Source organism: Schistocerca nitens, chromosome 9 (genome assembly GCF_023898315.1).
Source record: "Schistocerca nitens isolate TAMUIC-IGC-003100 chromosome 9, iqSchNite1.1, whole genome shotgun sequence".
Classification (NCBI taxonomy): Eukaryota; Metazoa; Arthropoda; class Insecta; order Orthoptera; family Acrididae; genus Schistocerca; species Schistocerca nitens.
The window spans coordinates 368,582,014-368,605,299 of record NC_064622.1 but is presented as its reverse complement, the minus strand read 5'-3'; the positions used below and the strand labels follow the sequence as shown (position 1 = coordinate 368,605,299).

Genomic DNA, 23,286 nt, shown 5'->3' with positions numbered 1-23,286 from the left:
TTGCTTTCGCAGTAGTTTCCTAACTTTGTTGTTGAACGACAGTGGGTTTTTCCCGACCCTCGCAGTTTTATTCAGCACGTACCTGTCTAAAACGCATTTTACGATTGCCTCGAACTTTTTCCATAAACACTCAACATTGTCAGTGTCGGAACAGAAATTATCGTTTTGATCTGTTAGGTAGTCTGAAATTTGCCTTCTATAACTCTTGCTAAACAGGTAAACCTTCCTCCCTTTTTTTATATTCCTCTTTACTTCCATATTCAGGGATGCTGCAACGGTCTTATGATCACTGATTCCCTGTTCTGTGCTTACAGAGCCGAAAAGTTTGGGTCTGTTTGTTATCAGTAGGTCCAAGATGTTATCTCCACGAGTCGGTTCTCTGTTTAATTGCTCGAGGTAATGTTTGGATAGTGCACTCAGTATAATGTCACTCAATGCTCTGTCCCATCCTAAACATCTGAATGTCCCAGTCTATATCTGGTAAATTGAAATCCCCACCTAAGACTAAAATATGCTGAAAAATTTATGTGAAATGTATTCCAGATTTTCTCTCAGTTGTTCTGCCACTAATGCTGCTGAGTCGGGAGGTCGGTAAAAGGAGCCAATTATTAACCTAGCTTGGTTGTTGAGTGTAACCTCCACCCATAATAATTCACAGGAACAATCCACTTCTACTTCACTACAGGATAAACTACTACTAACAGCGACAAACACGCCACCACCGGTTGCATGCAATCTATCCTTTCTAAACACCGTCTGTGCCTTTGTAAAAATTTCGGCAGAATTTATCTCTGGCTTCAGCCACCTTTCCGTACCTAAAGTGATTTCAGCTTCGGTGCTTTCTATCAGTACTTAAAGTTCCAGTACTTTACCAATGCAGCTTCGACAGTTTACAATTACAATACCGATTGCTGCTTGGTCCCCACATGTCCTGACTTTGCCCCTCACCCTTTGAGGCTGTTGCCCTTTCTGTACTTGCCCGAGGCTATCTACCCTAAAAAACTGCCCAGTCCACGCCACACAACCCCTGCTACCCGTGTAGCCGTCTGCTGTGTGTAGTGGACTCCTGACCTATCCAGCAGAACCCGAAACCCCACCACCCTATGGCGCAAGCCCAGCTTGGACAGTGATGTTGCCGCCTGGTTGCCTCTTGTTCACAGTGTACGACACACCAAGCAGCTCCTGGGGCATTGTTGTCTCCTTGACTGATACCGTGCAATGCATGGGATCATATACAAGCGGACTTCGCCAACCACTTTCTGAACGCTTACTGCCTGTTGTTTGTCGATGCGTATTCTCATTTTCCATATGATGTTCATCGTGTCTCCACATCCACAGCTGCCACCGTCACAGGCTTGCCCACTACATTAGTGTCTGTGATTCCTGTGGTATCTGTCACATCCTCGCCCCACCATTCCATCCTGAATCTAACGTTGAGGCAGAACGCCTTGTGCAAACATTCAAAACTCAAATAAAAGAGTATGTTGCCTCAGATTGGTTTCTCTCCTCATACTGCTACCACTTCACACCATTTGGCGAGAAGAGCCTGGGCAGAGCTACTCCATGGGCATCAGCCAAGGACACTGCTACACCTTCTGCACCCTCCATCTAGACATCAACCCGTGCACCCACCGTGGTTCTTCTGGCTGGATGTGGCTATCTGGATGTGTGGTTTTGGATGTTGCTCTAAATGGATTCCAGTTGTCATCACCAAATGCGAGGGGGAGCATCTCTGCGACATCGGTATGGAGGACAGACTATGCTTGAGACACCATGATCAGCTTCGCCTTCATGTGGACAGTCGGGCACCCCCTGATGTCACACCATTGCCTCCAAGCCCGACCACATTGGGCGTCACATCACCTGCTCCTGCCAGTTCTTCACTCCCGTGTGAGTAAGGGCATCTGTTCTCGGTAGCCGAACCAGCAGTTCCGTTACCTGTCCCTAAGCAACTGCCGATGCCAGTATCATCAGCACCACGAGCACCATTATCAGAGGCAATGCCCGATGTCAACATGGAAACTGCCCTGGCATTGCTGGTGTTGTCGTATGGTTTGACATGTGAAGGAGGGTAAAGAATATGTACGCGCCCGATGCAGTTCAGACCGAAAACTTACATAGCAGCACGCTATGTTAACCAGAGCCCAGTGGATGAGGAAGACAGCATGGACATCTTAAGAATCTGTGATCTTCCTAAGAGAGGAGGAAGGTTGTGTCACGTGTGCATACTTTCAAAAGGCCATATGTGACAGTGCTAAGTTGTCCAAAAAGGAATACTGTGTTCAAGTGGAATAAAGTTATGTTCAGTCTACTGCTCGTGTTTTATTTATACCTAACTACAACAATGCCAAATCCTATTTTTCTTTCATTTAAATGATTTACCTCAAAATATAGCATCCCACTCAGTTTTATTTGCAGGTGACACATCTGCACTCTTTGGAAGTTAGGCCACAGAAGGAGTCATTGACACCCTAAACAGCTTAGAGCATTGGTCTACCCTAATTGGATTAAAATTAAACATGGCAACGACCCAAAAAACACAGTTTAAAACTAAACAATCAAAATCATATAACTCCCAAATTACCTGTACAAATCAGGAACTTAGATTCTGTAAAATTGCTGGAGATATATCTTAGAAAATAATTTATGTCAAACAAGTTAAAGTCTTGCATTTGCAATTGCAAAACTGTCCTAGGACATGCAGTTGACATGGACATTATAAAAATTGTTTATCACAGCTACTGCACATCTGTTGTAAGATACAGAATAATCTTTTGGGGGGAATGCAGGTAGTGGAAATAGGATATTACTACTACAAAATCCTGTTCATAGAAATATCAACAATAACAGGGAAAAGACAGATTACTTCCTAGCAATATATCCTTTTCCTAATATTGTTGATATTCCAACCTGGAGTTTCTATTGTTTTATTATGAGACACATGTGTAATATTAAGACTAGCGATTCATGCTGACCACTCTTTTAGGTTCTTAATATTTTAGCTATTCCCTTTATTTATATTTATACTTAACAATCCTGAGTTATTTATAGGAAATACTTTTCAACATATGTATGATGCTACATACAAGAATAATTCCAGTTTACTATCTAATGATTTAAAACTCTAATCTCAGTCTCCTCAGTGCTTGGCTATGAAAATTTATAGAGAATTAAAAGTGAAAAACTTTCAGAGTATGGAATTAGGTTTGCTGAAAAGAAAATTACTTGCTCTCCTTGTGTAACAATATTATTCAGTCACAGAATTTTATATGATGATAAAGTTTCTTTGTATAGTAATGTAATAAACTTGTACTGATAATTGTACATTAAGATTATGTTTCAGATTTTTTGACATTATACATGGTTTTAGGGCTATAATTGCAGATATTTGTACTGATGACAAGGGACAGTTTACTGAGCACCATCACATCACCATTTACTTAATTTGTAGACTAATAACCGTAGCTATTAAGCATAGTATGTTTGTGTTGTGACTCGCCGATCTTTCAAAGTGCCGCCGCGAAGTTACACGCGTCCTCTACATGCGGTGCTGTCTGCCAGCCATGCAGCAGCAGCGCCACCTAAGCGGCCAGCCAGCCACCTGCTGCTAGACTTGGACTCAGTTATGATTTGACTGTTAAAGTGTACACATGGCTTACTCTGTTCACTTGATCTGTAACTTTCATGTATTGCATCTTCCTTGAAATACATTTGTTCAACTTGAAGTTATAACAATTGGCGACGAGGTACTGAATTTTCTTTTCCATCGTTGACCCACATGTTTCCATGGCTACTTTAGAGCAACTATTGCAAGGTCTCATAGAACAGCAAACGCTTCTCACAAATGTGATTCATGATTTCGTCGCAGCATCAAATGTGGGGCGTCTCTCGTCGTCGTCTCTACCTACTTTTCCTCCTTACGATGAGACGGCGGAAGACTGGTCTGATTACAAAAAATGTCTTCGACTGCACTTCTTGGCATTTCATGTCGCGGACGAACAAACATGTAAGTCTCTGTTCCTTTCATGGATTTCACTTCAAATGTATTGGTTGTTGTCGCAATTGGCTCCTTTGAAAGATCCTGTGTCTTTGTCCTTTGCTGAAATGTGCTCACTTCTGTCCGTCTATTTTCAAAAGCAAACGCATGTGGTAGCCTCTCGTGTTGCCTTTTATCATTGTCAAAAACAACCAAATCAATCCTATCACGCTTGGGCTGCTGAACTTCACGGCCTCAGTAGAAAGTGTCAATTTGTTACTGAAGTTCACAAAGAATCCTATGCCGATTCCGTGGTACGGGATGCTATTATCCGATCGGCGCCCGACAAAGAAGTTAGGCAACGTGCCCTTCAGTTGGCAAATCTGACTCTAGATGAAGTCCTATCCATTGCTCAGTCTTTTGAAATTTCTCGCGCTGCTGGAGCGCAAATAGAGGCATGGGGCAATGTCGGGGACATACAACCTCTGTGCGATGTTGACGAAGTGTGTGGCGTGTCCCCGCCAGCCAATGTGGCCGCCGTACACTCCCAAGTGCAGCCTTGGCCTAACCGTAAACACACCTCTAAGAAACTGCAGCAAAAGCCACGGCAACTACCTTCATGTCCGTGGTGTTTTATGAAAAATTCACGAGAAGATTGTCCACAATGTTGAGCCGTGGGTCACAAATGCAAAAAAAAGGGTCATGTGTCATCCGTTTGCAAATCCGACCACATACATGATGTTCATGAACATGACGCTGATTCTGATTCTGTGTTGTCTGTCAATTGTTTTTCTTCCCTTTCAGGGAAGTTATTCCTCACTGTCCAAATACTTGGTCGAGATGTTCGCATGCAGGTGGATACTTGTTCTGCGCCACTATCATCAATTCTCAGACGTATCTTCAGTTGGGTTCTCCAATCCAGTCACCTGTCACTAGGCAATTACAGACTTACAATAAAAAGAAGATTTCTCTCTTGTGACATTTTGATGCTGAGGTATCTTACAAATCTGTCATTTGCACTGTTCCCATATTTGTGGTCAATCATAGTAACACGGTGAATCTTTTTGGTTTTGATGCCATTCGTGTTTTTGGGTTCTCCATAGATGACTCTGTCAATATCGTCTCTGATGCTATTCTTTATGCTCAATTGGATTCCTTGTTGACAACATTTTCGTCCCTTTGTGCAAACGGCTTTGAAGCTCATATCACGCTCAAACCCACTGCTCGGACTAAGTTTATTCAGGCTCGGCCCATTCCTGTGGCCCTTCGTGATCAGGTCAAATGGAAGCTGGATCGTCTCACTGCTTCAGGGGTCTTGCTTTCTGTCACTTCCAGTGAGTGGTCCTTTCCTGTCGTTGTTGTTGCTAAGCCAAATGGTGATATTCGCCTCTGTGGCGATTTCAAAGCCACTGTAAATGCTCAATGCCTTATCGACACTTACCCTATGCCTCGACCTGAAGAACTGTTCACTAAACTTGCTGGAGGCTAGTATTTTTCTAAACTTGACCTGTCAGAAGCTTATCATCAACTTCCTCTCGACGTTGCTTCCCAGCAGTTTCTGGTCCTTAATACGCCTTGCGGCCTCTACCAATACCAACGATTGCCATTCGGGGTTGCCAGCGCCCCTGCTCTCTTTCAGCGATTCTTGGAACAATTACTGCTCACTGTCCCGGGGTGTATAAATTACCAGGACAACATTGTTGTCACTGGCTCCACCACTGACGAACATCTTCAAAATCTCCGCACACTTTTTCATGTCTTACAGACTGCTGGTCCTAAGTGTAATCTTCATAAATCAAAATTTTTTCAGGCATCTATCACGTACTTGGAGTTTCAACTCTCTCGGGATGGTATTCGTCTGCTTCAGCAAACTGTCGCTGCGATCGACACCCTTCCTCGCCCTACAGCTGTTAAGGACTGCAGGCCTTCTTGGGAAAAATAGTATACTATCACAAGTTTTTACCGTCTGCTGCTTCGGTGGCTCAGCCGTTGCATCGCCTGTTGCATAAAAACGTGCCTTTTCACTGGTCCGCGTCATGCGATGCGGCTTTCCAGAAATTGAAGACTATGCAAAAACAGGCCCCGTGCCTGGCTACTTATCGACCTGGCCAACATCTTGTTCTTGCCACGGACGCCTCTCAATACGGGGTCGGTGCAGTCCTTGCGCACCGTTTTTCTGACGGTTCTGAAAAACTCATTGCTTATGCCTCCAAAACACTCACGGATGCCCAACAAAAGTATTCTCAAATTGAAAAAGAAGCTTTGGCCATTATTTATGCTCTTCATACGTTTGGTTTTTTTTCTCTATGGATCCAAATTTCATCTTGTTACGGATCACAAACCACTTGTTTCCTTGTTTCATTCATCAACGTCACTTTCTGACAAGGCTGCACACCGCCTCCAGCGTTGGGCTCTTTACTTGTCTCGTTTCAATTATGGGATTCATTTCCAGCCGACGGCTCAACATGCGAATGCTGATGCACTCTCTCGCCTTCCCATGGATCCTGATCTGGCAGGATCCTGATCTGGCATTCGATAGGGACGAATTTTTGTGTTTCCACCTGGATGTTGCCGAGCAGCAGGTTGTGGATGGGTTCCCCATCACTGGGGACTGGCTGGCAGCTGCTACGGGTTCTGACCCTATCCTCTCCCAGGTTTTACGCTGTATTCAGAAGTATTGGCCAGATCGTCCGTCCGCTAAGACTTCTGATCCGTTGCGGAACTACTACGCTTTGCGTTACCGCCTCACGGCTAGGGATGGTGTTATCCTCCTTTCCACCGAAAATGCTGCTGCATGTTGTGGTACCTGCGTCTTTGCGTGCTTCAGTCTTGCGCCTCCTTCACCAAGGGCACTGGGGTATCTCTCGCACAAAATTTCTGGCATGCCGTCATGTGTACTGGCCCAGCATCAACTCTGAAATTGCACACATGGTCACTGCCTGCAGCCCTTGTGCGTCACAGGCTGCCGCCCCGAAGTCATCTTTGTCACTGTGGCCTTCGCCTGAGAAGCCCTGGGAGCGTATTCATGCTGACTTCGTGGGACCTTTTTTAGGTACTTATTGGCTTCTCGTTATTGATGCCTACTCTAACTTTCCTTTCATTGTCCGTTGCACGTCGCCTACCACTGCGGCAACCACCAATGCTCTAGCTCGCATTTTCTCTTTGGAAGGCCTTCCCTCTACTCTTGTTACTGATAATGGTCCGCAATTTGCCTCTTCCGATTTTGCGGATTTTTGTGCCAGTCACGGCGTCAAGCATGTAACGGCCCCTCCGTTCCATCCACAGTCAAACGGTGAGGCTGAACGACTGGTCCGCACATTTAAGGCTCAGATGAGGTAACTCCTGACTTCTGCTGCTGCTGATGATGCGCTTATCCAATTTCTGGCTTCTTACCGTTTCACCCCCATGGGCGACCACAGCCTGGCTGAGCTGTTACATGGCCGACAGCCCCGCATGCTACTTCATCTTCTGTGGCCTTCCATCTCATGGCCGTGGATGGCTTCGCTTGGCAGGTTCACCGTCGACGACCTTGTATGGGTACGGGGATATGGCAGGCGGCCAAAATGGAGTCCTGGCCGTATCTTACGACACTGTGGCCAATGCCTGTAAGAAATCCAGACAGACACGGGTGTTGCAGTGCGTCATTCGGACCAGCTTCGGCCTCGTGTTCCGGTAACGCCTGTTCCGGATGCCGCTACACCACCTTTGGCTCTACCTGATGCTCGGGATACTGGAATATCTCATTACTCACAACGCAGTCCTCTCACCATCATATCGGTGCCAGCACAAGAACTGACGCCACCAGGAGACGTACCCATGCAGGAACCAGATGACCATCATCTGTCGGTGCAATTCTACTCGCCTCCTTCTCCTATGGACACGGACACATCACCCATGTCTCCTGTTATAACAACCGGACTTGCCGCAATGGGCTGATTGGTGCACGGGGTCCCAGCAGATTCGACCCCCAAGTCTCCTGTCATCTCGACCCAATATCATCGGGGACACTTCCGTCTGTACGGGAAGCCTCCTCCTCGAGACTTTATGGCCAGTCAAACAACATCTAAGGATTTTAGTAATCTACAGGCCACCTCCATCAAGACCTGTGCAAAAAATTCAAAGGGGGGAAAAATATTGTGACTCGGCGATCTTTCAAAATGGCGCCGCGCAGTTACGCGCGTCCGCTACATGCGGCGCTGTCTGCCAGCCATGCAGTAGCAGTGCCACCTAAGCAGCCAGCCAGCCAGCCAGCGGCCGCCAGACTTGGACTCAGTTATGATTTGACTGTTAAAGTGTACACACGGTTTACTCTGTTTACTTGATCTGTTACTTTCATGTATTGCGTCTTCCTTGAAATATATTTGTTCAACTTGAAGTTGTAACTGTTTGTATGTTGGTTAGTACTTCAAAGTACAGGTGGCACAAGCAAGCCATTAATGTTTACTTTCCACTGGGCAGCAGGTCAGGTATTGAAGTGTGGCCATATGAACGCAAAATGAAGTCTATACTGACAGGAATAGTCCATAATGTGGTGCAGTTACAACAGTGCAGGATCATAAGGTAGCAAATTATGTGATGTGTTTGCGAGAAGACCGTTAGATGCAGGGGGAGAAAAAAAAAACAATTAACACACTGAAATGGACACATATTAAGATACCAGTGATCAAACTATCTGTACCTATACTCCTAATACTCTGTATAGTCGGAGTCTTCTGTGCATTAAATCAACAATTTATATGTACATAATGGGATTACAAAATTTCAATTCTTTCATATTCAGATAAATATTTCTCAGTTTCTGCAGTTACTCACATAATATGTTCTAACAGCACTACTGCTGCCGTGGCCCTCTTTCCATTTTTCCAGTAGACTCTTTTGCAATACCTTAGAAACTCAGTGTGAACAATAAGAAAACTAAAGCATTAGCAGTGTGAGAACACATTTTAAAATCATATCTTATTATCTAAGCTTTGTGTCTGTTGTTTTAAGTTTTAATACCAGACTATTCTTGCGAAACTCTAAGGAAGCATTGCGTTCGTTTGCTGACTTTACACAGGACTAGAACTTCGAGAATTTTCTGGTAGGGCTTTCAATAGGAGCTGACTGAAAAACTATTGTAGGATCTATGCACAGCCATTTACTTTAGGATCCGCAAGTTATCATTTTGTTTTCTTAATCAGCTATTTTCTTCGTCATCTGCCTACATTCTCTTTCATTGCAAATCTTTCTTTTCACAACAGTGTCCAAATATTAGAATTAAACCATGGCTGGTGTTTGTCATATTTTATTTCTTTACTTGATTTATGTTTTTGTACAATATGATTTAGCATGTATGCAAACTGTAACAACACATCTGCATTTATCATGTTTAACTGAGTGTTCTGAGTTTATCTTTTACACCGGATGTTAGTGACAATTAGTTCTACAAAAAACATTTATTCTTGTAACTTTCTTGCAGAACTTTTGTTTTAGGTGACCATTGTCTCTTTGGTAACACATTCAAAAAGAATGAGACTGCTTGTAACCAGAAAGATCCAACTATGTCAGCATAACATACGATTATTAATCTAAATTAACTGATGCCTGTTATTCTTGCCTATGTGATGTCACTGTCACTAGACATAATGTTTCTTTTTGTTGCTACAAATACTACATTAGGCATCTATAATCAATCATTTAAGATTCAATGACTGAACTAGATATCCTCACAAAGACTATAATTCCCCATGCTACAGTGTTCACCCGCTATGAGCTCATTGGTGTGCAACAAATGCTCTGAATACAGCAGTGTAAAAGAAGGCATGGAAAATAATTTAGAAATGGTATCTACTCTATTGGAAATTTTTTTGCTAACATTACTCACACTCTAGCAGAGTTGAATCTCATACTCAGTGAATGGACTCATAAAATCAGAATAAATACAGAACATTAAACTAGAACTCTACACCAGATACCATTCCAGTTATAACTAATTTAAATGTTTTTGGATCATTATTTTTATTTATTAGTACTCACCATCTGAGCTTTTCCAGCAAGTTTCACTAGCTAAGTCACCAGCAGAGCACAACATACTTTCAAACTGTCTCAGACTACCACCCACTCCAAAATAATATGTTTTTCCTGCTAAATATCTGAAAGTATGATAAGGAAATTCACACATATTCTTTTCTGTTTCAAGCAAACCTTAGCAACAACTATTCCTGCCCACAGGCATAATGTATTGTCTGCCAGAAATGAATATATGCGACACTAAAAGCCATGCTCTGGTTAGATAGTAGATTTTAGCAGTGAACCCAGAATTTATACATCCATAATTTATAAAACAATAAAACTGGTAAGTCTATACAATACAGACACAAAGACTGTGGACTGTATAACTAGAAGAGCAACAGAGCCTCTAATTTCATTTCTTTTAAATTTTTGTTATTTATTTATTTTTACTACTGAAGAAATTCCAATCAAGTTTTCATAGACATATAAAATGGAGCAGCCTTTGTTTCATAGCACTCAATCAACCGGAAAAGTAGTACTGTTTACTCAAACCTGATGTGGACAAAGTTAAAGGATAAGATTACTGCTGCTACAAACACAAATGCTGATGTCGGACTAGTGAGTGATACATATATGAAGATCACTAATACTGGATATTAAAAAGATTTTAGTTCATTGTGTATATTAAATACAGTAATGTGTATTTTAAACACAAAACCAAATATAAAATGCAAACACCACTCACAGATTAGGCATTAGGCCTGTTCCAACATGCCAACTGCCATCTAAAAGGCAGTACAAGGAGTGATCTATTTTCATGGGATATGTGATCAGCATGTCATCATCGATCCATTCAGCCATTATCGCCACTATATGAATACTTATGATACCACTGCTTCTTTATTCTAGCAGCTCCCCATCTGGCAAAGTGGACCCTGTTCCAGACCTCTCTACCTCAGAAAAATCCATGTAAATACTGGGAATAGAACCGGTTCATTTAGCATTGAAGGCAGCGACAGTAGCCACTTGGCTCTGGAAGCAAATATTCCACCTAAAAGTCGTTGCAATGCACATCTGTCTATGTCAATCATTTCCTTTGAACATTAATTGATTGGGCTATTAACATATTTTGTTTTCTGATCTCAAGATTATAGTTGGGAGAATGATTTTCCTGTAATCAATTAGGCAAAAAGGGTCATTTCTTGCACTTATTATACTGCATTTGCTGCTACAGGTGGTATGATCAATATGTTTACAGCACATTTCAAATGACTCAAATGAAAGAAGATGTATGTGATAATCTTTAGGCTCCAAGTATAGCTTTATCACAGAGTTGTTATAACAGCACACTCAAAATTTTCTGTGATATAACAATACATTGATTTTTCAGCTCCAAAATATATGGTGCATGCATTCCACAGTGGCAATAGGGTGATTAAAAGTTATTCATAACTGTATTCTGACAACCTACCATTAAGTGTATAGTACATATAGTACCCATGGCATAGTATTATGAGAGGGAACACTTCACTCTGCACCAGAATTTAAACTGTTATGAATCTTCCTGCCATAACAATTGCTTGCTGGCCTGTAAATTAAATTCAGATCAGTGGTTTCTGTGGGTAGTGCAACTGCCCTTGAGTTGTGACTCACTGTTCAATAGCTTAGTGAGAGTGCTGCACACACAAAGCAAGGGTCTAGGATCTAGTCTGGCACACAGTTTCAACCTGAGAGCTAATTTCAGACATATTAAGCTGTGGGGAGGCTTGCCTGCCTCAGTGATACTATAGGTGCAACTACAATGGAGGGGTATTTGTTGAGAGACCAGACAAACTTGTGGTTCCTGAAGAGGGGCAGCAGCCTTTTCAGTAGTTGCAGGGGCAATAGTCTGAATGATTGACTGATCTGGCCTTATAATGTTAACCAAAACGGGCCTAATGTGCTGGTATTGCGAACAGCTGAAAGCAAGGGGAAACTACAGCCATAATTTTTCCCGAGGGAATGCAGCTTTACTTTATGGTTAAATGATGGTGGTGTCCTCTTGGGTAAACTATTCCAGGGGTAAAATAGTCCCCCATTCGGATCTCCGAGCAGGAACTACTCAGGAGGATGTCGTTATCCGGAGAAAGAAAACTGGCGTTCTATGGATTGGAGTGTGGAATTTCAGATCCCTTAATAGGTCAGGTTGGTTAGAAAATTTAAAAAGGGGAATGGATACATTAGATATAGTGGGAATTAGTGAAGTTTGGTGGCAGAAGGAACAAGATACAAAATCCAAAATGGGTAATGCAAGAGTAGATTTAATAATGAATAAAAAAAACAGTAGTGTGGGTACGCTACAGCAAACAGCATAGTGAACACATTATTGTAGCCAAGATCAACACGAAGCCCACATCTACGACAGTAGTACAAGTTTATATGCCAATTAGCTCCGCAGATGATGAAGAGATTGAAGAAATGTATGATGTGTAAAAGAAATTATTCAGATACATAAAGGAGATGAAAATTTAATACTCATGGGGGCCTGGAATTCGATAGTAGGAAAAGGAAGAGAAGGAAAAGTAGTAGGTAAATATGGACTGGGGGTAAGGAATGAAAGAGTAAGCTGCCTGGTAGAATTTTGCGCAGAGTACAACTTAATCATAGCTAATACTTGGTTTAAGAATCATAAAAGGTTGTGTATGTGGAAGAGGCCTGGAGATAATGGAAGGTTTCAGTTTCCAGGGGCAGATGTGGACTCTGACTAAAATTTTTTGGTTATGATCTATAGATTGAAACTGAAGAAACTGTAAAAATGTGGGAATTTAAGGAGATGGGACCTGCATAAACTGAAAGAACCAGAGATTGTAAAGAGTTTCAGAGAGAGCATTAGGGAACGATTGACAAGAATGGGGAAAAGAAATACAGTACAAGAAGAATGGGTGGCTTTGAGATATGAAATAGTGAAGGCAGCAGGGGATCATGTAGATAAAAAGATGAGAACTAGTAGAAATCCTTGGGTAACAGAAGAGATACTGAATTTACTTGATGAAAGGATAAAATATAAAACTACAGTAAATGAAGCAGGTGAAAAGGAAAACAAACGTCTCAAAAATGAGATCAACAGGAAGTGAAAAATGGCCAAGCAGGCATGGCTAGAGGACAAATATAAGGACATAGAAGCATATATCACTAGGGGAAAGAGAACCACTTGTATGAATATCAAGAGCTCAGGTGGAAAACCAGTTCTAAGCAAAGAAGGGAAAGCAGGAAGGTGGAAGTATATAGAGGGTCTATACAAGGGCCATGTAATTGAGGGCAATATTATGGAAATGGAAGAGGACGTAGATGAAGATGAGATGGGAGATATGATGCTGCATGAAGAATTTGACAGAGCACTGAAATACCGAAGTCAAAACAAGGCCCCGGGAGTAAACATTGTTCTATTAGAACTACTGGCCTTGGGACAGCTAGCCGTGACAAAACTCTACCATCTGGTGCACAAGATGTATGAGAAAGGTGAAATACCCTCAGACTTCAAGAAGAATATAATAATTCCAACCCCAAGAATATAATAATTCCAACCCCAAAGACAGCAGGTGTTTACCAAACTTTCAGTTTAATAAGTCATGGCTGCAAAATACTAACACGAATTCTTTGCAGATGAATGGAAAAAGCGGTAGAAGCCAACAATGGGGAAGATCAGTTTGGATTCTGTAGAAATGTTGGAACACGTGAGGCAATTCTGATACTATGATTTATCTTAAAAGGTAGATTGCTGGTAAGGAAAGGCAAACCTACATTTCTAGCATTTGTAGACTTAGAGAAAGCTTATGACAATGTTGACAGGAATACTCTCTTTCAAATTATGAAGGTGGCAGGGGTCAAATAAAGGGAACGAAAGGCTATTCACAGTTTGTACAGAAACCAGATGGCAGTTATAAGAGTCAAGGGGCATGAAAGGGAAACTGTGGTTGGGAAGGGAGTGAGACAGGGTTGTAGCCTTTCCTCGATGTTATTCAGTATATATATTGAGCAAGCAGTAAAGGAAACAAAAGAAAAATAAATTTGGAGTAGGAATTAAAATCCATTGAGAAGAAATAAAAACATTGAGGTTTGCTGATGACATTGTAATTCTGTCAGAGACAGAGACCTGGTAGTGCAGTTGAATGGAATGGTCAGTGTCTTGAAAGGAGGATATAAGATGAACATCCACAAAAGAAAAACAAGGGTAATGAAATGTAGTCGAATTAAATCAGGTGATGCTGAGGAATTTAGATTATGAAATGAGACACTTCAAGTACTAGATGAGTTTTGCTATTTGGGGAGCAAAATAACTGACAATGGTTGAAGTAGAGAGGATATAAAATGTAGAATGGCAATGGCAAGGAAAGCGTTTCTGAAGAAGAGAAATTTGCTAACATTAATTTAGATGTCAGGAAGTCTGTTCTGAAAGTATTTGTATGGAGTGTAGCCATGTACGGAAGTGAAACGTGGACACTAAATAGTTTAGACAGGAGGACAATAAAAGCTATCAAAATGTGGTGCTACAGAAGAATGCTGGAAAAGACGGGTAGATCACATCACTGATGTGGAGGTACTGAATAGAACTGTATCATAAATTTCTTTTTTCATCAATTTGATTCAGTTCCTCTCTACCCTTTTTAACTTTTAGCATACTTGTGTAGTACTACAGTTCAAAAGCTTCTATTTGCTCCTTGTCTAAATTGCTTATTGTACATACCGGGTGATCAAAAAGTCAATATAAATTAGAAAACTGAATAAATCACGGAATAATGTAGATAGAGAGGTACAAATTGACACACTTGCTTGGAATGACACGGGGTTTTATTAGAACCAAAAAGATACAAAAGTTCAAAAAATGTCCGACAGATGGCACTTCATCTGATCAGAATAGCAATAATTAGCATAAGAAAGTAAGACAAAGCAAAGATGATGTTCTTTACAGGAAATGCTCAATATGTCCACCATCATTCCTCAACAATTGCTGTAGTCGAGGAATAATGTTGTGAACAGCACTGTAAAGCATGTCCGGAGTTATGGTGAGGCATTGGCGTCGGATGTTGTCTTTCAGCATCCCTAGAGATGTCAGTCGATCATGATACGCTTGCGACTTCAGGTAACCCCAAAGCCAATAATCGCACGGACTGAGGTCTGGGGACCTGGGAGGCCAAGCATGACAAAAGTGGCGGCTGAGCACACGATCATCACCAAACGACGTGCACAAGAGATCTTTCACGCATCTAGCAATACGGGGTGGAGCGCCATCCTACATAAACATTGTACGTTCCAGCAGGTGTTTATCAGCCAGGCTGGGGATGATGCGATTGTGTAACATATCGATGAACCTCTCACCCATCACGGTAGCAGTTACAAAACCAGCATCACGCATTTCCTCGAAGAAAAAAGGCAACATAACGGTAGATGTGGTAAATTCAACCCATACCGTGACTTTCTCGTCGTGCAATGGAGTTTCCACGACAGTTCTAGGATTTTCGGTAGCCCCAAATGCTGCAGTTGTGGGCGTTGACAGACCCTCGGAGCGTGAAATGAGCTTCGTCAGTCCACAACACATTACTCAACCAATCGTCATCTTCCACCTTCTTTTGAAATGCCCACACCGCAAATGTCCTCCGCTTCACTAAATCGCCGGGTAACAGTTCATGATGCTGATGGATTTTGTACGGATAGCATCGGAGGGTGCGCCTCAGTGCCAATCAATCAGTTGTGTATGGAATGCCGGTGCGACGTGCGACTGCACGAGCGCTGACTTCCCCGTGCATAGATGAACCCGCTACAGTCTCCATTTCTTCCTGAACTGTCTCAGCAGCATTACGCCCTGTGCTCGGTCAGCCACTACGGGGTCTATCGTCTAAACATCCCATGGCTTTGGACTTCGAAATCATTCTCACCACAGCTGCATTTGTCAACGGACCTTTACCCATTCGAATCCCCTTCCTATGGCGATAGGATTGTAATGCTGAACTAGCACATTCCCCATTCTGATAATACAGCTTCACTGAAAACACCTTTTCAGGTATCGTCAACATGCGCGAATGCTGGCGTATCTGATTCTCTCTCTCATTACAGCTCCTTTTATACATGATTGTCATGCGCAGTCACTGATGTTTTGCTGTCCAGCGCCATCTGTCGGACATTTTGTGAACTTTGTTGCTTTTTTTTTTACCCCCCCCACCCCCCCCGCCCCTAATAAAACCCCATGTCATTCCAAGCATGTGTGTCAACTTTTACCTCTCTATCTACATCATTTCGTGGTTTATTAAGTTTTCAAATTTATACTGACTTTTTGATCACCTGGTATTTCACTTCTGTGCAAAGCTACAATCCAGACAGATACCTCGAGAACAGGCTTCCTAACACACAAATTTATATTAAATATTAACAAATTTCTCTTATTTCAGAAATGCTTCTCTTACTATTGCAAATCTGCATTTTATATCATCTCTACTTCAGCCACCATCAGTTATTTGCTGTCAAAATAGCAAAGCTCATTTACAGTTTTTAGTGTCTAATCTAATCTAATTCCTTCAGCATCACTTGAATTAATTCACTACATTCCATTACTCTTGTTTTACTTTCATTGATGTTCATCTTATAATCTACACTCCTGGAAATGGAAAAAAGAACACATTGAAACCGGTGTGTCAGACCCACCATACTTGCTCCGGACACTGCGAGAGGGCTGTACAAGCAATGATCACACGCACGGCACAGCGGACACACCAGGAACCGCGGTGTTGGCCGTCGAATGGCGCTAGCTGCGCAGCATTTGTGCACCGCCGCCGTCAGTGTCAGCCAGTTTGCCGTGGCATACAGAGCTCCATCGCAGTCTTTAACACTAGTAGCATGCCGCGACAGTGTGGACGTGAACCGTATGTGCAGTTGACGGACTTTGAGCGAGGGCGTATAGTGGGCATGCGGGAGGCCGGGTGGACGTACCGCCGAATTGCTCAACACGTGGGGCGTGAGGTCTCCACAGTACATCGATGTTGTCGCCAGTGGTCGGCGGAAGGTGCACGTGCCCGTCGACCTGGGACCGGACCACAGCGACGCACGGATGCACGCCAAGACCATAGGATCCTACGCAGTGCTGTAGGGGACCGCACCGCCACTTCCCAGCAAATTAGGGACACTGTTGCTCCTGGGGTATCGGCGAGGACCATTCGCAACCGTCTCCATGAAGCTGGGCTACGGTCCCGCACACCGTTAGGCTGTCTTCCGCTCACGCCCCAACATCGTGCAGCCCGCCTCCAGTGGTGTCGCGACAGGCGTGAATGGAGGGACGAATGGAGACGTGTCGTCTTCAGCGATGAGAGTCGCTTCTGCCTTGGTGCCAATGATGGTCGTATGCGTGTTTGGCGCCGTGCAGGTGAGCGCCACAATCAGGACTGCATACGACCGAGGCACATAGGGCCAACACCCGGCATCATGGTGTGGGGAGCGATCTCCTACACTGGCCGTACACCACTGGTGATCGTCGAGGGGACACTGAATAGTGCACGGTACATCCAAACCGTCATCGAACCCATCGTTCTACCATTCCTAGACCGGCAAGGGAACTTGCTGTTCCAACAGGACAATGCACGTCCGCATGTATCCCGTGCCACCCAACGTGCTCTAGAAGGTGTAAGTCAACTACCGTGGCCAGCAAGATCTCCGGATCTGTCCCCCATTGAGCATGTTTGGGACTGGATGAAGCGTCGTCTCACGCGGTCTGCACGTCCAGCACGAACGCTGGTCCAACTGAGGCGCCAGGTGGAAATGGCATGGCAAGCCGTTCCACAGGACTACATCCAGCATCTCTACGATCGTCTCCATGGGAGAATAGCAGCCCGCATTGCTGCGAAAGGTGGATATACACTGTACTAGTGCCGACATTGTGCATGCTCTGTTGCCTGTGTCTATGTGCCTGTGGTTCTGTCAGTGTGATCATGTGATGTATCTGACCCCAGGAATGTGTCAATAAAGTTTCCCCTTCCTGGGACAATGAATTCACGGTGTTCTTATTTCAATTTCCAGGAGTGTATTTTCAAGACATTACCATTTCATTCAACTGCTCTTCTCTCTAAACTTTAATTCCCTCTCCAAATTTCTTCTTGGTTTTCTTAACTGCATTTAATGCCCTGATTGAACAGCATTGGGGTAGGCTACAACCATGCCGCAATGCCTTATCAACAACAACTCCATCCTTTCCATCTCCTTCAACTATAACTGCAGTCTAGTTCCCTTATAATTTTTAGATAAGTTTTTGCTCTCCGTATGTTATCCCTGCTAAGTTCAGAATTTCAAAGAATGTTTTCCCGTCAACATTTTCAAAAGCTTTCTCTAAATCTACAAATGCAGATTTGCTTTTATTCAACCTATCTTCTAAAGTAAGTCATAGGTTCAGTATCCTCATGTGTTCCTACTTTTATCCTGAACCTATCTAATCTTCCCTGAGGTTGGATTCCACCAGACTCTCCATTCTTTTGAAAATAATTTGTCGGTATGGCAAGCACGACTTGATAAATTGATAGTTCAGTAATACTCATATCTGTCAGCAAGTGTCAATTTTGGACTTTGAATTATTACATTTTTCTTTAAATCAGAGGCTATTTTGTCTGTCACAATATATCTTGCACACCAGGTGGAATAGTTTTATCATGGCTGGTCTCCCAAGAAACTCAGTATTTCTAGGGGAATGCCCGCAACTCCAGGAACCTTCTTTTCACTTAGGTCTTACATTGTGCTCTTTTTCCTAGCCATCATCTGAGGTCGGCATGTTAATTTTTTGAATTTGGCCATGCGAATGCATTCGAAGTGTCATCGTAACTGCCGTCTGTCTCACGTCTGCTGTGCAGCGAGCTATGTTAATTTAAGTATTAACTGTATTTTTCTTACTTGTCAATTCTTCTTCCGTGTGTTTTTGCTTTTAGGAAGCTTTAATTGTCGAGTGCTAGTAATAGTGTTCCATAGATTTCGTGTTTGTTTTGAATACAGTCAGAGAGAGTCGCTTTAGTCAACCATAGTACCAGTAGTGCTAGTGTTTGTTTTCAATACAGTCCAGAGACAGGTAGTGCTATTTTCATTGTTTTCCACAAGAAGTAACTAGCAACCACAGTTTAGTCATCTATCAGCCGCCTTTAGTGAATTAGAAGTCTAGTTAAAAGCTGATTAACTCTCTACAGTAAATTGATTCCTTAGGATGGATAGGATGTGTGACTGCTGTGTACGGACGCAGGAGGAGCTGGCCACTGTTCGCAAACACCTGAACGTGTTGATGGCCGCGGTCAGCCATCTTCAGGATGCTGCCTCGGAATGTAGCGGCAGTGGGGAGTCTGGTGCGTCGCATGGTACACCCCAGGTGTTACATGCTTCACCCACTGTCCCTGCTGTCGAGACATCTTCGCAGTTACCGGGCGCGGTTGGGCCACCCTCTCCCCAAGGGGAGTGGCGGGTTTAGCGGCATTCGCGGCGCACGAGGTGGAGGGTCAGTCAATGTGGAGGCTGGCCGTGTGGCAATGCCCACTCTGCCGGTGAGTGGACATGTGGCCGCTCCTTCAGCAAGGTCCGAGCACGCACACGGGGGGAGCGGTTTATTAGTTACTGGGAGCTCCAACGTTAGGTGGGTGATGGAGCCCCTTAGGGAAATAGCGGAAAGGTCGGGGAAGAAGGCCAGTGTTCACTCTGTCTGCTTGCCGGGGGGGTCTCATCCGAGATGTGGAGGAGACCCTGCCGGCGGCGACAGAGAGCACTGGATGCACCCAACTGCAAATTGTTGCTCATGTCGGCACCAATGACTCCTGCCGTCTGGGTTCAGAGGTCATCCTCAGTTCGTACAGGCGGTTGGCGGAATTGGTGAAGGCGGAAAGCCTCACTCATGGGGTGGAATCTGAGCTAACTATTTGTAGTATCGTTCCCAGAACCGATCGCGGTCCTCTAGTTTGGAGCTGAGTAGAAGGCTTAAACCAGAGGCTCAGACGATTCTGCGGAGACCTGGGGTGCAAATTTCTCGACCTCCGCTATCAGGTGGAGAAATGTAGGGTCCCCCTGAATAGGTCAGGCGTGCACTACACGCAGGAAGCGGCTACAAGGGTAGCGGAGTACATGTGGGTTTTTTAGGTTAGAGAATTCCCTCCCTAGGCCCGGCAAGACGCCTCCTGAGACGCGGCAAGGTAGGAGTAGGCAAAATGCAACAGGGAATAACAATATTAATGTGATAATAGTAAACTGCAAGAGCATCTATAGAAAGGTCCCAGAACTGCTCTCATTAATAAACGGTCACAATGCCCATATAGTACTAGGGACAGAAAGTTGGCTGAAACCAGACGTGAACAGTAATGAAAACCTAAACTCAGATTGGAATGTATACTGCAGAGACAGGCTGGACAGTGAAGGGGGAGGCGTGTTTATAGTGATAAGAAGTGCAATAGTATCGAAGGAAATTGACGGAGATCCGAAATGTGAAATAATTTGAGTGAAGGTCATGGTTAAAGCAGGCTCAGACATGGTAATTGGATGTCTCTATAGGCCCCCTGGCTCAGCAGCTGTTGTGGCTGAGCATCTGAAGGATAATTTGGAAAATATTTCGAGTAGATTTCCCCACCATGTTATAGTTCTGGGTGGAGATTTTAATTTGCCAGATATAGACTGGGAGACTCAAACGTTCATAACGGGTGGCAGGGACATAGAATCCAGTGAAATTTTTTTAAGTGCTTTATCTGAAAATTACCTTGAGCAGTTAAACAGAGAACTGACTCGTGGCGATAACATATTAGACCTTCTGGTGACAAACAGACCCGAACTATTTGAAACAGTTATCGCAGAACAGGGAATCAGCGATCATAAAGCGGTTACTGCATCGATGATTTCAGCCATAAATAGAAATATTAAAAAAGGTAGGAAGATTTTTCTGTTTAGCAAAAGTGACAAAAAGCAGATTACAGAGTACCTGACGGCTCAACACAAAAGTTTTGTCTCTACATCTACATCTACATCTACATTCATACTCCGCAAGCCACCCAACGGTGTGTGGCGGAGGGCACTTTACGTGCCACTGTCATTACCTCCCTTTCCTGTTCCAGTCGCGTATGGTTCGCGGGAAGAACGACTGTCTGAAAGCCTCCGTGCGCGCTCTAATCTCTCTAATTTTACATTCGTGATCTCCTCGGGAGGTATAAGTAGGGGGAAGTAGGGGTCTCAAGTACAGATAGTGTTGAGGATCAGTGGATGAAGTTCAAAACCATCGTACAATATGCGTTAGATGAGTATGTGCCAAGCAAGATCGTAAGAGATGGAAAAGAGCCACTATGGTACAACAACCGAGTTAGAAAACTGCTGAAGCAAAGGGAACTTCACAGCAAACAAACATAGCCAAAGCCTTGCAGACAAACAAAAATTACGGGAAGCGAAATATAGTGTGAGGAGGGCTATGCAAGAGGCGTTCAATGAATTCGAAAGTAAAGTTCTATGTACTGACTTGGCAGAAGATCCTAAGAAATTTTGGTCTTATGTCAAAGCAGTAGGTGGATCAAAACAAAGTGTCCAGACACTCTGTGACCAAAATGGTACTGAAACAGAGGATGACAGACTAAAGGCCGAAATACTAAATGTCTTTTTCCAAAGCTGTTTCACAGAGGAAGACTGCACTGTAGTTCCTTCTCTAGATTGTCACACAGATGACAAAATGGTAGATATCGAAATAGACGACAGAGGGATAGAGAAACAATTAAAATCGCTCAAAAGAGGCAAGGCCGCTGGACCTGATGGGATACCAGTTCGATTTTACACAGAGTACGCAAAGGAACTTGCCCCCCTTCTTGCAGCTGTACCGTAGGTCTCTAGAAGAGTGTAGCATTCCACAGGATTGGAAAAGGGCACAGGTCATCCCCGTTTTCAAGAACAAACGTCGAACAGATGTGCAGAACTATAGACCTATATCTCTAACGTCGATCAGTTGTAGAATTTTGGAACATGTATTATGTTTGAGTATAATGACTTTTCTGGAGTCTAGAAATCTGCTCTGTGGGAATCAGCATGGGTTTCAAAAATGACGATCGTGTGAAACCCAGCTCGCGCTATTCGTCCACGAGACTCAAGAGGGCCATAGACACGGGTTCACAGGTAGACGCCGTGTTTCTTGACTTCCGCAACGTGTTCGATACAGTTGTCTACAGGCGTTTAATGAACAGAGTAAGAGCATATGGACTATCAGACCAACTGTGTGATTGGATTGAAGAGTTCCTAGATAACAGAACGCAGCATGTCATTCTCAATGGAGGAAGTCTTCCGAAGTAAGAGAGATTTCAGGTGTGCCGCAGGGGAGTGTCATAGGACCGTTGCTATTCACAATATACATAAATGACCTTGTGGATGACATCGGAAGTTCACTGAGGCTTTTTGCGGATGATGCTGTGGTATATCGAGAGGTTGTAATATTGGAAACTTGTACTGAAATGCAGGAGGATCTGCAGCGAATTGACGCATGGTGCAGGGAATGGCAATTGAATCTCAATGTAGACAAGTGTAATGTGCTGCGAATACATAGAAAGAAAGATCCCTTATCATTTAGCTACAATATAGCAGGTCAGCAACTGGAAGCAGTTAATTCCATAAATTATCTGGGAGTACGCATTAGGAGCGATTTAAAATGGAATGATCACATAAAGTTGATCTTTGGTAAAGCAGATGCCAGACTGAGATTCATTGGAAGAATCCTAAGGAAATGCAATCCGAAAACAAAGGAAGTAGGTTACAGTACGCTTGTTCGCCCACTGCTTGAATACTGCTCAGCAGTGTGGGATCCGTACCAGATAGGGTTGATAGAAGAGAGAGAGAAGATCCAACGGAGAGCAGCGCGTTTCGTTACAGAATCATTTAGTAATCGCGAAAGCAGTACAGAGATGATAGATAAACTCCAGTGGAAGACTCTGCAGGAGAGACGCTCAGTAGCTTGGTACGGGCTTTTGTTGAAGTTTTGAGAACATACCTTCACCGAAGAGTCAAGCAGTATATTGCTCCCTCCTACGTATATCTCGCGAAGAGACCATGAGGATAAAGTCAGAGAGATTAGAGCCCACACAGAAGCATACCGACAATCCTTCTTTCCACGAACAATAAGAGACTGGAATAGAGGGGAGAACCGACAGAGGTACTCAAGGTACCCTCCGCCACACACCGTCAGGTGGCTTGCGGAGTATGGATGTAGATGTAGTTACTGCTAGAGGATGGCTCCACACCCCCTCCCCCTGGGGCAGAATGGGTGGTACCCCAATTGCCTGTGTCAAATGTTATCTACTATGAAAGTATGTATAAATGTT

General features: G+C 43.6%; 1 protein-coding gene across 1 annotated transcript in view; it reads right to left on the bottom strand.

Moving 5' to 3' along the window:
* The window catches only part of LOC126203863 (histidine protein methyltransferase 1 homolog), a 59,408-nt gene that overhangs the window by 14,496 nt on the left and 21,626 nt on the right, over positions 1–23,286 (bottom strand). Inside the window, exon 4 of the mRNA XM_049938239.1 lies at positions 9,992–10,107. Within this exon, the coding sequence (XP_049794196.1) occupies positions 9,992–10,107 (116 nt within the window). The remainder of the gene's footprint in view (positions 1–9,991; positions 10,108–23,286) is intronic.